General features: G+C 38.8%; 2 protein-coding genes and 1 long non-coding RNA gene across 4 annotated transcripts; 1 reads left to right on the top strand and 2 right to left on the bottom strand.

The window, feature by feature from the left end:
• Nucleotides 1-561: 561 nt before the first annotated feature.
• Nucleotides 562-5,980, bottom strand: LOC103990350 (protein FAR1-RELATED SEQUENCE 9). Its single transcript, XM_065157770.1, has 4 exons — nucleotides 5,514-5,980; nucleotides 5,330-5,397; nucleotides 2,525-4,627; nucleotides 562-1,068 (listed from the first exon to the last, which is right to left on the bottom strand). Exons 3-4 carry the CDS (start codon nucleotides 4,607-4,609, stop codon nucleotides 1,021-1,023), a joined length of 2,133 nt encoding a protein of 710 aa, XP_065013842.1. The 5' UTR covers nucleotides 4,610-4,627; nucleotides 5,330-5,397; nucleotides 5,514-5,980; the 3' UTR covers nucleotides 562-1,020.
• A 522-nt stretch (nucleotides 5,981-6,502) lies between these two features.
• On the top strand, nucleotides 6,503-11,698 carry LOC103990351 (uncharacterized). 2 transcript variants are annotated; one of them, XR_010497867.1, is made up of 5 exons: nucleotides 6,503-6,924; nucleotides 7,009-7,065; nucleotides 9,243-10,127; nucleotides 10,477-11,258; nucleotides 11,443-11,698. It is a non-coding gene; the product is annotated as an uncharacterized LOC103990351 (long non-coding RNA). The 2 variants fall into 2 exon arrangements; XR_010497866.1 differs by having other exon boundaries at nucleotides 10,477-11,698.
• A 569-nt stretch (nucleotides 11,699-12,267) lies between these two features.
• On the bottom strand, nucleotides 12,268-13,232 carry LOC103990353 (NADPH-dependent aldehyde reductase-like protein, chloroplastic). Its single transcript, XM_009409456.3, has one exon. The coding sequence runs from the start codon at nucleotides 13,137-13,139 to the stop codon at nucleotides 12,351-12,353; it is 789 nt and encodes a 262-aa protein (XP_009407731.2). The 5' UTR covers nucleotides 13,140-13,232; the 3' UTR covers nucleotides 12,268-12,350.
• Between the last annotated feature and the right edge of the window lie 979 nt (nucleotides 13,233-14,211).

Raw genomic sequence — 14,211 nt, 5'->3', positions numbered from 1 at the left:
AAGACTCACTTAAAGATATTTTTCTCGAATTCACTTACAATAATAATTATCATTCAAGTATTTAGATGACTCATTATGAAACTTTATATACAAGAAAGTGTAAAACATCAATATGTTGGGAAGAAATTGACGACAAAAAACTGTTAGCACTAGACAAAGTACAAAAAATTATTAAGAAAATTCAAGTTATAAGAAATAAATTAAAGACAACTCAGAGGCATCAAAATATTATTTAATAATCTTTTATTTTTAAATTATTTATGATATTAATAATAAAAGACTCGTCACTAGTAAACTTAAGAAGTGTATGGACTATACTTATTATATTTTTAACACACACAAATATATATATATATATATATATATATATATATATATATATATATATATATATACATGATTTGCTTACCTCATTGCTTGTCTTGTGTTAACTAAACCTAAGTAATTAGAATGTGCAATCCTTTTCTTTTTCTCATTTGTCTTGAAAACATTCCCACCAAGTCCCACAAGATTACTAACTCAATGGGACCTTTTACGGTCACCTAATGAAAACCACTAAAATTTTGGTTTTGTAAGCAATGAAGAAGCTTTACTGTAAGCTGGAATTCTTGACAGTCTACAGAGTCCAAATTTTACAATCCACAAGTTTGGATCAGGTTCTGACATGTTGATCTAGAGCTCTAAGGCAGTGAAGGTCGAGTTAAGCAAGGAGAAAAAGAAGAAAAAGGCACAAACATAATGAACTGGTATATCTACATGATCGTGAACTGCATTGCAGATCTGCCTTGGAGATGTCACCATCGAAGTTCCAATATCAACTTCCCTTCTGTTGACTAAGCTGCTCCAGTCTTGAAAGGTACTGAAAGCATCATGAGACTGCTCTGCTTCGATGAAGCAATGAGAGCAATGCTTTTTCAAGCCTCTTTGGCAACCTGCTGCAAGCTCAAGGATTCGGGGTAGGGGACACCAAGCAGCAGCAAAAGCACCGCAAACAATTTACAAATCCACCGGAGAAATGTTTTACGGTGACCAAGAGGAACCAAGTAACTGGCCAAGCAAGTTAGTTACCTGAGAACTTAAATAATATCGATCAATATCCAAAGCAAATAACATTCTGCATGGAACTAGAGGTATTGATCTAGAAGTTCTAGAAGTCAGTTGAATAAAAAGTAAACTATATTACGCAGAAACATTCCATCTATGTAGAAAGAGAATTATCTAATTTCAAGCTATCATGGGGCATCCGATACTTTTTAGAAGCTATTATAATGGGTAATTTTTTTATTAAAAAAAAGACTGTGTGTTTGCATTTACTGTGTATGTATTTGTGCCTTTGAAATAAATGTTTCTCCCTGTTACAAACTAAAAATTCTCCCTTCCAATTTTTCACATCTATAAGAGTTTTGATGGACCGACTCCTGGATGCTTAAGGAGTCCCAAGGGAATAATTAATCTCACCAAACATCAGTCATGATTGAAGAAAATCTCTCTGTTGCCTAGAGTTTCCCAGCTATGGGTTTTGCCACCAGATTCAGGTTTGTTTCAGGCTGACAAGATCTCACAAATTCTACCAAAAATTTCATGGATCCTGGTCAATTTTGGCAAGAGTCATCCAGAAATGCATCAGATGATGACAAAGTAAAATAAGCATATTGACTTCACAATTCTTTGTTAATCCCAACAATCAATACAAAAGAAAAAGTACTGAATGGTGAATTACATAACATGTCAAAGCACTTTCACTTTCTATTCATGAAGTTGGCAAATGAAAGTGGGGGACAAACCATCAAACTGTCGAACAGCATAACACAAATGCTTTTAAAACATTTCATCCATTCTTAAAAATATGCCCAGAAACATGCCATGTATCACAAGCAGAGAACTACGTGGCAGCTATGAATAAGCAAGCACAAAGGAGATCTTCCATCAATCTCTCCACCTCCATAAGATACTAGAAAAAACTAGTTGATTATTACAATTTGAATATTACTATGACTAGCCAACTTATCCCCAAAGATAATTATCAACTCAAATTTAAGTAGATTCATGTAACAAACTAAAAAATTAATAAATTACATGAGTGGTAAGCATTTCATGGATAAACAAACAAAATGCTTCTTACAATCACGTTTAGTTTATTCAAGATGCAGCATTGATGTCCACATGTTGATAAATAATGTCTAACAAAACTGCAATAGAAGCTTCCCGAACATACAACCATAATTTTTTTTTTGGCAACAATCACTGTTAGTGATTGCTTTTATCCAAGTCTACAACACGTAAAAGAAATCTGACATTTCACTAGCAGGCGATGTAGCTCAAAAATATGATAGCAACAGAATTAAGAAGCATAAGCAAGAAATGAAATGAAGCATAAGCATAAGCCCTGACATCTTTTTCAACTACAGTAGTTGGCAGTGGCACAATAATAGATAGTGGATCAAAAGAATCATTAAGCAATATTTGACAGTGTATAAACCAACAGAAGAAGAAATAACAAGTAACAACAAAGAAAACTGCATACCTTTCTTTCAGGATCTTGTAAAGATTGATCATTTATCGCATCATCTATAGTGATTTCCTCATTAATGTTGATTACATCTCTTTGTGCACCTTTTGAAGTGTTTTTTTCAAAAGCAATAATATTGTCATAAGCCTTCTTTAGAACATCTTTGGCTGCTTTATATATCTTTACCGATGTTGCCCCTTTCTCTGCACATCTAATTGCATCACGACAAAGATCATTATATCGTGAAGTAATGGATTCTTGACAAGTATTTTGAGGCTCAGCGCTAAGTTCATTCATTATAGCACCAACTTTTGCACTTCTCGTCCAACGCTGCAAGAAGTACTCTTTAGGAAGTACTCGAACATCAATCATTAAGAATACTCCCAAAACATGGCGACACAAAATGCCAGAAAACTCAAAGTTTTTGCAACTACAAGTTGCTGTTTTTTTACCAGCATTATATGAGACAATGAACGTCTCAAGAGAATCCTCATCCCTTGTCACACTAAATTTGCTACTAGCACCATCTTTTATTTTGTAAACATTATAACCTAACGACTCCACAAATTCCTCCTGAAATTTATTAAATACTGCTCTTGTATAGATAGCTGATGCTTGTTTTTCTATTGGTGAGGCAGTCTTTAGATTTGGTTTTGTACAAAGTGTCTCAAAGTCTGCTTGTGCTTCATCCTCAAATCGGTCTGCCATGGCTAATTCAAACTGTGTGAGAAATACTTTTAACGAGGTCTTCGTATTAAAATATTTCTTGTATAAGTCACTCATAGTTTCTAACTTCTGCATTGAGGATATTTCGGCAAAAAATGTGTCCTTCGAGTACAATGGAATCCATTTTTGACGGATGTTAAATAGTGCCTGAAGCCATGTGTTCTTCCTAAGGTCATATTTATCAATGACTGACGCCCATCTAGCTTCGAAGGCTTCAATAGTTTCAGACTTGATGACACATTCTTCCAATTCCCCTCTCAAAGTAGGATGTGCAGAATAGACATGGGCTAACTTCTGCTTGCTTCTACTCAAAATAAGCCACTTACAAAATCGATGGCATGTATTGGGGAACACTTTTGCAATTGCCGCTGCCATGGCCCTGTTCTGATCAGTAATCAATGACACTGGAGGGCGACCCCCCATTGCCGCTAGCCATGTTTCAAATAACCAAATAAATGAGAACTCAGTCTCATCGATGAGCAAGGCACAACCAAAGATAATGGGCTGCAAGTGATGGTTGACTCCAGAGAATGTAACAAAAGGCATCATGTACTTGTTCTTTTTGTATGTTGTGTCAAAGACTACAGCATCACCAAAGTAGCCATATGCAGTTCTAGCTTTAGAGTCTGCCCAGAAAGCATTGGTCACACAGCTATTGTTGTCAACCTGTATGGAATAAAAGAATGCAGGGTTGTCAGCTTGCATCCTTTTGAAGTAATCTAGAAGACCCTGAGCATCTCCACCTTCGCCAAAAGCATTTTGTCGAAGTAGAGTCATTGCATCTGATGCCACTATGCTCGCCTTGTCTGAGGTGTCAATAAAGCCTCTTGCACGAAGGTAGCCCACTCGACTACATGTCCCAAGGTGATGATTGTGAGCCTTCTCAAGCTTTGAGACCACCCATCTATCAGAATCACGTATCACCTCCATCATTGCCTTGCAACCTTCTCTCATCGATATTCTCTCACGTTTCCTCGTGCCCTCACTTGAAGGTTTCTTCCGATAAATACCTTCTTTAGAGCACACAAACCTCTTCATTATAAGGACCTCCTCAACACCCTTAGAACGTCGAGACCTGCCAACCCGGAAAGGGAAACCCAATCGCCTGGCATAGTCATTGTAAAATGACTTTGCAGCCTCATCAGACTCAAACTCCATACCTAATGTCGGTTCTTTATTGTCCTCTGTACCGACAGGTGCCAACTCTCTTATTGGCTGCACGATTATTCCAACAGGAATACTTGTGGGATCTTCAGCATGAGTTGCAAGGGAGGAATTATCATTCTCACATGGGCGTGCATTAGCATCCAGTGACATGAGACATTCCACATAATCTTCTATTAACTCATCTCCTTCACTTCTAGTACTCTCCATGAATATGGAAATTACTGACTGCACATAGCCAACCCCTCTTAGTTATAAGCAAGAAAGTTAACAATCATAAACCAGTTTAGTGGTTAAGGTTATGAGTAAAGTTGGATTTATTATAATGAACCTAATATTAACCAGAATTGGTAAGCAAAGCAAGAAATGTTCCTGCATTAAAGCAAGAAAATTTGTCCATATTAAATATAGCTTACTTGGTCCTGCAGTAATTAAATAACATAAAAAGCAGTGTCCTTTATTAATCAAGCAAGAAAAAGAAGAAATGAGAATGATAATTTATCCAGGTAAAAAACAATGTTAGTTATCTTGATGTTAAAAAAAATAAAATATAACACATCAACAATTAAATCATAGAATCCTTGCTATACAGCATAGGTAACTCTAACCTCTCCATCAATTCAAATGTGAGGCAAATTTAATCTATCAATACAAAGGAATAAACAACAGATCTACTTCTGAGCTCTACAGTAAGTTTGATCAGCAGGTAGTTCCTGACACAGGAATGATTGATCATCTTTTTTTATCACATTATGGATAATCATTCTTAACACGAAGCCTGACAAATATTATTTAATCATGAAGGTAACCATTTCATCTTGAAAATTCACTAGCACAACATGTCTCGTTTGAATGATGCGAGACGAAAGTCTTGCTAACAATCATTTTAACATAAAGAAGATTGAAAAAAAGAAGGAATAAATAACTCACCTGGGCAAGAACCGAATATAGGCTTCAGATGCTTGTCACAGTCTTCCTCGCACCTATTTGGTAAGGCACTGGGTGGGAGTACGAGGCAGCCATAGCCATATATCAAGCAAAAGCCAGTTCAAAATTCAATTTTTAGGATAACCAAGCAAACTGAGACAGCAAAAAACATTTGCTAACCCATTACCAGCATAAGTTTGTCGCGGATTCTTGCACAGTAAAATACAGAAAAAAGAAGCCACTAAATTTGCAGGAACGGGTTCCGTTCACCCAGCAAGGACACGGGGATAGGCCGGCCCCACCGCCGGTCTTCTTCCCGACGACACCAGCACCTCGATTGTCTCCATCCTGTACACGAACACGGCCAGCAGATCAGGCGGGACGTCTCTGGCACTCCATACCTAGATGCTCTTTCGCGGACGCCGCTGGCGGTGCTTGAAGCAGGAATAAGGATGGGAAGACGGACAATTGCAGGTAGCTAGCACGGTGCCAAGGGACCAAGCGTGAGGGAGATGGTGTGGATCGGAAGGCAGCTAAGGTGCGTGCAGTGACTCCGGCGACGGCGTGGAGGCGGAGTACGGTAATCTGGTGGCCGTGCCCTAATAAATCGAGACGGGGGAGAAGCGGAGGAGATTACCGGGGGTGGCACTTTATACCACCTGTGTAAATTGGGCCCCTTTCTTATATCGTATGAAATAATAATTTTTTTCACGATTTATCATTTATCCCAAGTCTTATTTTTTATTTTCTTTTTTTTAATATAAAGTGTTCCTTATATATATATATATATATATATATATATATATATATATATATATATATAAACAACGTCTAGAAATACTCACATTACACGCTACTAATAGTTATTTTGAACTCAAAAAATAAAAAGATAATACATAAAATACTCTGGATATTCTTATTGGTAATAATAGTTCTTCTAAAGGACATTATTGGAAATCAAAATGTTAATTTCTTGATTCTAATGATCGCTTGATAAAGATTAATCACAGGGATATACATAAGTTTTTGGATTTGAGAGGGATAAATATGCTAAACATAATTTTAAGGAATATATATATATATATATATATATATATATATATATATATATATATATATATATATATATATTTGCAATTTTGCCTACACTATAAAACCCCTCCTATCAATCAGTTCTGATCACCAGCGTTGGCTCCTCCTCGCCATCTCGTTCTTCAACTTCTCTCCATGGGGGTTCTGCGAATCCCGTCTCTCGCCCTTCTCCTCTCCCCATCAGAATCCCTTCGCCTATCTCCCCCTTCCCTCTCTCTCCGCCTCCGGCCGACTTCTCCCATGGGCGGAGCCGGTAGCAGAGGCCTCTCCGCCCAGAGCGTCGCGAAGGAGGAGCCATCGCCTTCCTTGCTCTCACCCACGCCCCCGCCTCCGTCCCTGATCGAAAGCCCTCCAAGATCTACGAGGGTTTCGTCACCCCTCGATAGGTGGATTTCAACTCGTGGTACCTTGACGTCATCGCCAGTGCTGAGCTCGCGGACTATGGCCCCGTTCGCGGTACTATGGACATCCGCGCTTTCGGCTACGCCATATGGGAGGCAATACAGGTCTGATGCTTCTTTATTCTGTTTTTCAATATAATTATTGACTTTCTCTGTAAAAATGTGCTTTGTGCCCCTTTTATTTTTCAGGAGTATCTGAACGTGAAGTTTAAAGAAACCGGCCACAGCAACATGTACTTCCCTCAGGTGTGTTTGCTTTTGTCTTATAGTTGTGAAATGTATTATCCTCTGTCGGGTATCATAGTTAATGCATGCAACTTAGACTGTCATTTTAGACTAAGTAGCTGAGTTTTATTTGAATTAACTAAATCTTAAACATTAATAATGTATAATTCTGCAAATCATGGCTTGACCATCCTCTCAAGGTTAAACTTGATTTATAACAAAGTAAAAGTTATGAAGTTGATTAAAGCACGAAGGGAAATCTTAGGGAAACATGCATCAACTAATCACCAGAAGTTAGATGAAATGATAAATTTGGCAGGTCATGTTAAACTCTTTCAACAACTACGAGTATCTTTTATGGTCACAGCTTTGCAGAAGCCACTCAATCTGTCAAGCAGTACAGTCACAGGTTCCAAGGTGACAAAAACGCATGAGGCGAGCGAAGCGAGCCACCCTTGAATATTAAAATTTAAAATTTGGCATTGAAGGAGGAGGAGGATGGAGAGTGGGGTTGTTGGGGGTATGGGGAGGGGAATGATATTAGTTGGGATGGGTGCAAAGACCTACATGAGGGGGAAGAGAATGAGAGGGAGGAGGAGAATAATGAGAGGGGGTTGTCCAGTCTGGGAGGTGGGTTGAGTTGGGTGGTTGGTGTCAGTTGGAAGGGGAAGAGGGGGGAAGAAGAAGCGAGAGAGGAGAGCCAGAGGAGTCCCCCCATCTGTGGAACGAGGTTTCTTTTCAGCTTATTCTATCTGCCCTTTATGTAACAGAGGCAGTGGAATAGTTGCTGTTTTCAACTAAGGGAGGTGATAGGTATGGGTTTAGTTGCTCTTGCATCACGGTAAGAAAGTTCAAACACGATCTTGTAGATTTACTTAGCTTGTATGAAATTAGTGAATGATCTGAAGATTCAGTAAGCGTTAGTGTTAGATTTGAATTCTTTGAAGGGGTCAAATAGCATGAACAACCCAGTGTGGTATCTTGGTCAAATCAATTCCTACTTGTTAAAATATATGTAGTTAGCAAGTGCAAATATTTTTTTTATTTTGGTGAAGATTGGGTACTTTGAGATTTAACATCCTTGGTTTTTGGTCTCCGCTATTAGCCATATAAGTTCACTTGAAATATTTAATTAAGTGGTCGATTGTACATGCACAACAATTCATGCTTTGAAGTTTCAACAAGTTCTTCAAGAAAGAAAATAGGTCCTTCATTTCTTGTCTCTTTGAAACAAACTTATTAATGTTCAGTTCACCTTAAGTTCAGTGGATGCTTCCTCATGATGTGTTTTCTTTTTATTAGGGTGTCTGCCCTTATTTTATCCTGGCCTTACAGATAAATTGTTACTGAATCACGTGCACGTTTATTATGCAAGCTCTGCTTTCTAAGAAGTAGTTACTAATAATCTTTAACTAAAACATCTCTCAATGGCTACTATGTTAACTATCAACAAAAAATGCTTTAGCACTTTATTGTTTGCATAAAGGATTGAGTCTTGACCTTGTTTATCGGGTAGCATGAGAACAATTACAATGCTAACAAATTATTAACTGATCTATATATTAATAGTCTATTTTAGTCTATTTGAGTACTTTCAGCAAGCTTTAAGGTGAAAGATTAGAAAACTAACGACAACTTAAAATTGCTGAAAATTAATTATTTGAGAAACTTCAAAAGAAGGATTACAATCAACTTGAGGAATTTATTGGAAAATCTCGAGGATGGGTTTGTTACCTGGAGATTTAAAAACTTGAAGATATAATAAATCAAATTTGTATTATTTGTGTTTCACAATGTAAATAGCTGATTGTGATTGCATTTGCATGACACAAGATTTGTTGTCGAATACATATTCTCGTATTATATACTCTCTCTAAACTTAAAGACTTATGTGAGTTGTGAAGGAGATCATGGAGAAACTTATACATGGATAAAATGATTCTGGAAATTTGTGATCATTTTGAGTTTAGTATAGAGAGGACTTTTAACAACCTTAAACTCTAAACCGTAAGAGAGATGTACCTGGGAATCTGCATTACATACTTGTCTTTTGTGTAGTTTTTTGTTGATGAATTTGATGGTGAAAAACTTAGAAAGAGGACCACAAAATATATTGCTTCAGCCTTATTGCTAGTATTATCTGTTCATTTTTGTATTTTATGAGATATTAGGTACTATTTTTGACAATTTATCATCAGGTGATAATAGTGCCAATCTGGAAGACAGCTGATGAGAAAATGGAGTCATGGATGCCATAACCTTACTGAAGGAAGTACTGCATAAAGCAGGAGTCAAAATCAAAGTTGATGATTCGGAACAAAGGACTCCAGGATGGAAATTCAACTTCTGGGAGATGAAGGTAAGATTGTTACTCAGTGATAGTATCATTTGCTTATTTGTTGTATGTTTCCACCTAATTTTAATGGCATCTCCATCACAGTGCAACAGGGCACTCATTTGTGATGTTATTCTCATATGTCTTCTCCAACAGTTGTGTCCTTACTACTTCATGTGAGCTGTGTGCTCTTACTGGTTCATCTGAGAAACAAATTTCATTACTTTGTCTATCTTTCTTGTTGAATCAGTCAGTTTGGACTGTTTAAACCACCAATATAGTTGATGGAGAAATCTAAACCTCTATCCCAACTGCTGAATTTTTTATTGAATGTGATCTACACATTTTCTCCATTTCTACCTTTTCAGTTGTGTCCCTTCGACACAGGATTTTTTTGTTATTTCATCAATCCATCCTGAAATGTGTGTGTAAGCCTGATTGTTGCATAAGTTGATTCTTGCATTTTGTTTCATTAAATCATCTTTGTTGAATCTTATTGAGGAGTCATTCAGTATCTGAAAAACTAAGCTGTCTATTTCAATCTGACTTCCTTTTGGACAATCGATCTCCGGTGTCCCTTTAAAATTAGAGGTTGGGCCTCCTGATGTTGCTAACAGGAGTGTGGTGGTATCTAGGAGAGATGTACCTGGGAAGCCAGGTAAAGATCTTGGGATATCCATGGAGCCTTCAGTTTTGGTGTCTCATGTAAAGAGCAGGTTGGAGGACATCCAGGCATCGCTCGAGATAGGTAATCATGGTCCTCTGATGTGCTTTGATAAGGAGACCTACTACATAAAAAAATTTCTTTGTGCCAGTAATTTCGCAAGTATGTTTAATGTTCCACCATATATTCTGTATTAGTTCTATGAAGACATTTCTTGTTGCTTCGAGGTATCCTCAAACCACACTACACACTCTAGCATTTTTCCAGCAATATTGCCTATACTGTGAACCAAGAAGAGAATATTAATTTAGATGTTCCATGTGTTTCTTTTATTTTTTCTGTCTCATCTATGTGGTGAAGCATGATAGAACTGCATTGTCTGCACATATATTTTCCTTTTGACTTTGCTGAGAGTGGTTGGGTGCCTTTACAGTAATATTGCAGATGTGAATTAGTATGAGGTGTTGAAGGAGGTAATTACTGAAGGGAAATGGGCTAGGGGTCCATGGTCAGCTAGGTGCGAAGTCGAATAGCTTATTATTCTATTCTTTATCAAACTATGGAAATTGTAACTATAAGATGAGAACCTGTCTACTAACTACAATGCAAATTTCAGTGATGCTGAGGAACTAAAAGTAAATGAATAGGATGCTTCCCTTTTGAACAGCCTCAAGGGTTTCATGACTGGTAATCCAGCTGATGAAGTTGCTATTTTTGCAAAATCTTATTAGGCTTTTGTGTACAATAATTGAAATTCATGATTGAAATTTCTAATTGAGTCTTCCTCCTAGTTGCCCCCATTTAACCACTTCATAATTAATCTTGTGAAACTATCATGTAATAATATTTATCAACAGTTTGTCGATCATGTAGGTTTGAAGTATGAAACATCTAGGACCATAACTTGATACTAATCAATTTTCATAGCATCTGCAATGAAGATTGTAATATTTTTCATTTTTCCTGTCCAAGTTGTAATATGGTGATAATGATCAAATATATCCGTACTATGCCATTTTTTCACTTGAATGTCTTTTTTCACTTGAAATAGCATAGAAGCCTTTTTTCACTTGAAATAGCATAGAAGCCTTTTTTTTCTTTTGTCACATTGATTAGATCCGTTTGTCATTGTGATTTTCCTCTGGTGGAGAACATGCGACCATCACTGAGCTTTTGCAAACACCATGAACCAAGCGAAAAGTCGTTTCCATGCAGGTATATATCATTAATGTTCCACTGAAATTCCATAAAATAACTTTGTTCAACTATTTATATGATAGCATAGTAGCCTTGTAAGTGAGAGAAATCGTGACAAACAGGAATAGTCTCTCTATTTCAGTTTGATTGACAATATGGCATGATTTCAATTGATTAAACAATAATTCATGTGTTTCTGCAGACTTGTAGAACAAATATATTCTTGCTGCGGCTGCTGCTTTTTCTTTTAGCATTTAACGTTGAGAACCGCCCTGTTTTTGGTGGTTTTAACAGTTTGAAATAAGCTTAAGAGACTAATTAGATTAATGCTGTGAGGAGAGGTTGAGGAAATGATTTTATTTGGAATTATGGATCAACATTTTTATTACTAGTTTTTGTTGACATCGACGTGATAACATCGAAGCACTGATTTCTCCAACTACATTTGAAAAGCTAAACCATTGTGTTGCTCATGTCAATGCCTGCAAATAGTTAGTTGGTCTTTTAAGACAAACTATATAATATTCTTGCCTCAGAAAATTTTATTACAACTTTGCTCCCTATTTATTTCTGGTAGGTCTTGATATTTCTTTAGCACCTTTTTCTTTTTTGTGAATTGCTTACAGTGGTTTACATGAACATATCTTATGTTCTACAGGAAAACCAATACAGCATAAAAGTTTCTTTTCGCCTTCAGATGTACGTACGACTGCATGAGAACATCAGCCTCAGCAACCTCATTGAAAAGAAAATAAAGAGACGTTTCGTCGTATGGACTTCCTAAGCTGATTAATAAATTATAGACTTCATTTGAATAGATTTTGTAGATTCAATTATATTATAGTGAGAGTATAGCCCTATAAAGTGAGGATGCATGACCTACCTAAACAGGAAGGACGAGAAGATAAACTACAACATGCCGTGTGGTAGAACAATAGATACGCTTGTGAATGATAACAGTGGTGCGAAGGGAAGCATGATTCGTAGATTGACTGCACTTGCTGCGGTTCATGTCAATGGACGGCTCTGATGCAAGCGAAACATGATTCTTACAGATGGATACCGTTACATAGGATCCGCAACTTACGTTATTTATGCGTTTGGTGTAATTTACAAAATGCCACCATTGACGCCGACAACCTGCCCGTTGACCCACTCTCCTGCATCGGTGCACAGAAACCCCACCATCGGTGCGATGTCCCGCGGCTCCCCCAGCCGCCCCATCGCGTTCCCCTGCGCCGCCTCCTCGCCTCCGCCGTCCGCCACCGAGAAGAACATGTCCGTCGCCACCGGCCCCGGCGCCACGCAGTTTGCGGTGATCCCTGTGCCACGCAGCTCCCGCGACAGCACCCTCACCATCGCCTCCACCGCCGCCTTGGATGCCGTGTACGCCCCGTATCCCGCCCCCGGCGCCGCCACCAGCGACGAGGATATGCACACGATACGCCCCCCGCCGCCGCGGACCAGGCGGCGCGCCGCCTCCCGGCAGCAGAGGAACGCGCCCCTCGCGTTGACGGCCATGGCGGCGTCCCAGACCTCTGCGGCGGTGTCGGCGACGACGGGGCAGCGGGAGTCTAGGACGCCCGCGGCGGCGACGAGGATGTGGGGAGGGGAGCCGAAGGCGGCCTCGGCGGCGTCGAAGAGGGATCTGACGGCGGAGGGATCGGAGACGTCGGCTCGGACGGCGACGGCGCGGGGGCGGAGAGAGACGGAGGGGATTGACTGGGAGTTGATCTCCGCGACAAGGAGGTCGGCGGCGGCGGAGTTGGTTGAGTAGCCGAGAACAAGGGCGGCACCGAGGGAGGCGAGGTGGGCGGCGATGGCGCGGCCGATGCCGCGGGAGGCGCCGGTGACTATGGCAATGCGGCCGGCAAGGGGGAGGGCGGCGGATGCAGCCATTGGGTTAAGCAGCCAATTGGATGAGAAGGGACTCGCAGTGCAAGCGGGGGTTGGGAGGTAATCGTCGGAGAAGCCACGCCATATATCTTTCCGAAGAAGCCACGTACAAGATAGCATTGTCTGACTAGATTACTAAATCTTATTGATAATCTTATGATTTTAAATAATTTTATAAAATATTTTAATAATTTTATAAATTATATTAATATCATTATAAATGCTAAAATACTACTGTTAGCAGACCTGTAGATCAAAAATATAATTAAAAAGAAATTATCAAACATCAATTTATATTCGAAATATGCATTTGCTTCTCTTTCTTTTCTACTTGAAGCTTTCTACTTGTATCTTGGAGATCCAAACACTAACCCTCGTTCGTTTCTCAGAGGATCGGAGGTGATGACTTTCATTGTTGGAGTCCGATCAGACATCGTCAAAGCATGCGATCTCGAAAGTCGGATCTTTTGTATATCTTGATTCTTGAACACCGATGCTTAGGAATCTTAAGACCGTTATCGATCACCGATCGTGGCATATGGACATTCTGATGAAAAGGGTATACACGAGAGTTGTTGTACTAAAAAGTTCGAATGACTGTTGATTCATCAAGATTATAAACTTTGCATACAAGTTTCTTGCGATTAATTAGCAATAGAAAGGGTGAAAAATATACACGAATTCTACGGCACTTGTACCACTTCAAAGGAGCAACTTTTCCCCTTTAAATCACACCACTAATTAAGTGGAACATCAAGATTTGAAGGGATTATCGTTCGACCTTAAGTGGTGCATCCACCAAGTTGCATCGGGAGAATCCTACGAAATAGCAAAAAAAAAAGGGTGTCAAACATTTTCAGTGTTGAATTGTTCTGACTTGTGCCGAATTGTTTTACCGGGAGAGTGGGTGCCACGTTGACGTAAAATATTCTTGGGATAATATTTGTTAGGGTTAGATCTCTTTAACATTTCAATCTTTATACTTAAAAAATTTATATTAAAATTTTTATAATTAATCTTATTAATCCTAATGTTATTAGTTTTATCGATGGAAGATGTAGCACGGTGTAGGAAT

This window comes from Musa acuminata, chromosome BXJ3-7 (assembly GCF_036884655.1).
Source record: "Musa acuminata AAA Group cultivar baxijiao chromosome BXJ3-7, Cavendish_Baxijiao_AAA, whole genome shotgun sequence".
Classification (NCBI taxonomy): domain Eukaryota; kingdom Viridiplantae; phylum Streptophyta; class Magnoliopsida; order Zingiberales; family Musaceae; genus Musa; species Musa acuminata.
The sequence above is the reverse complement of the archived record's forward strand: the minus strand, read 5'-3'. Positions and strand labels throughout refer to the sequence as shown.

Excerpts from the sequence above, each read along its gene's own strand:
- LOC103990350 (XM_065157770.1), bottom strand. The coding sequence starts at position 4,609 with ATGGAGAGTACTAGAAGTGAAGGAGATGAGTTAATAGAAGATTATGTG. Across the intron at positions 1,069-2,524 it reads TACAAGATCCTGAAAGAAAG|GTAACTAACTTGCTTGGCCA; the intron begins GTATGCAGTTTT and ends TTAAGTTCTCAG.
- LOC103990353 (XM_009409456.3), bottom strand. The coding sequence starts at position 13,139 with ATGGCTGCATCCGCCGCCCTCCCCCTTGCCGGCCGCATTGCCATAGTC.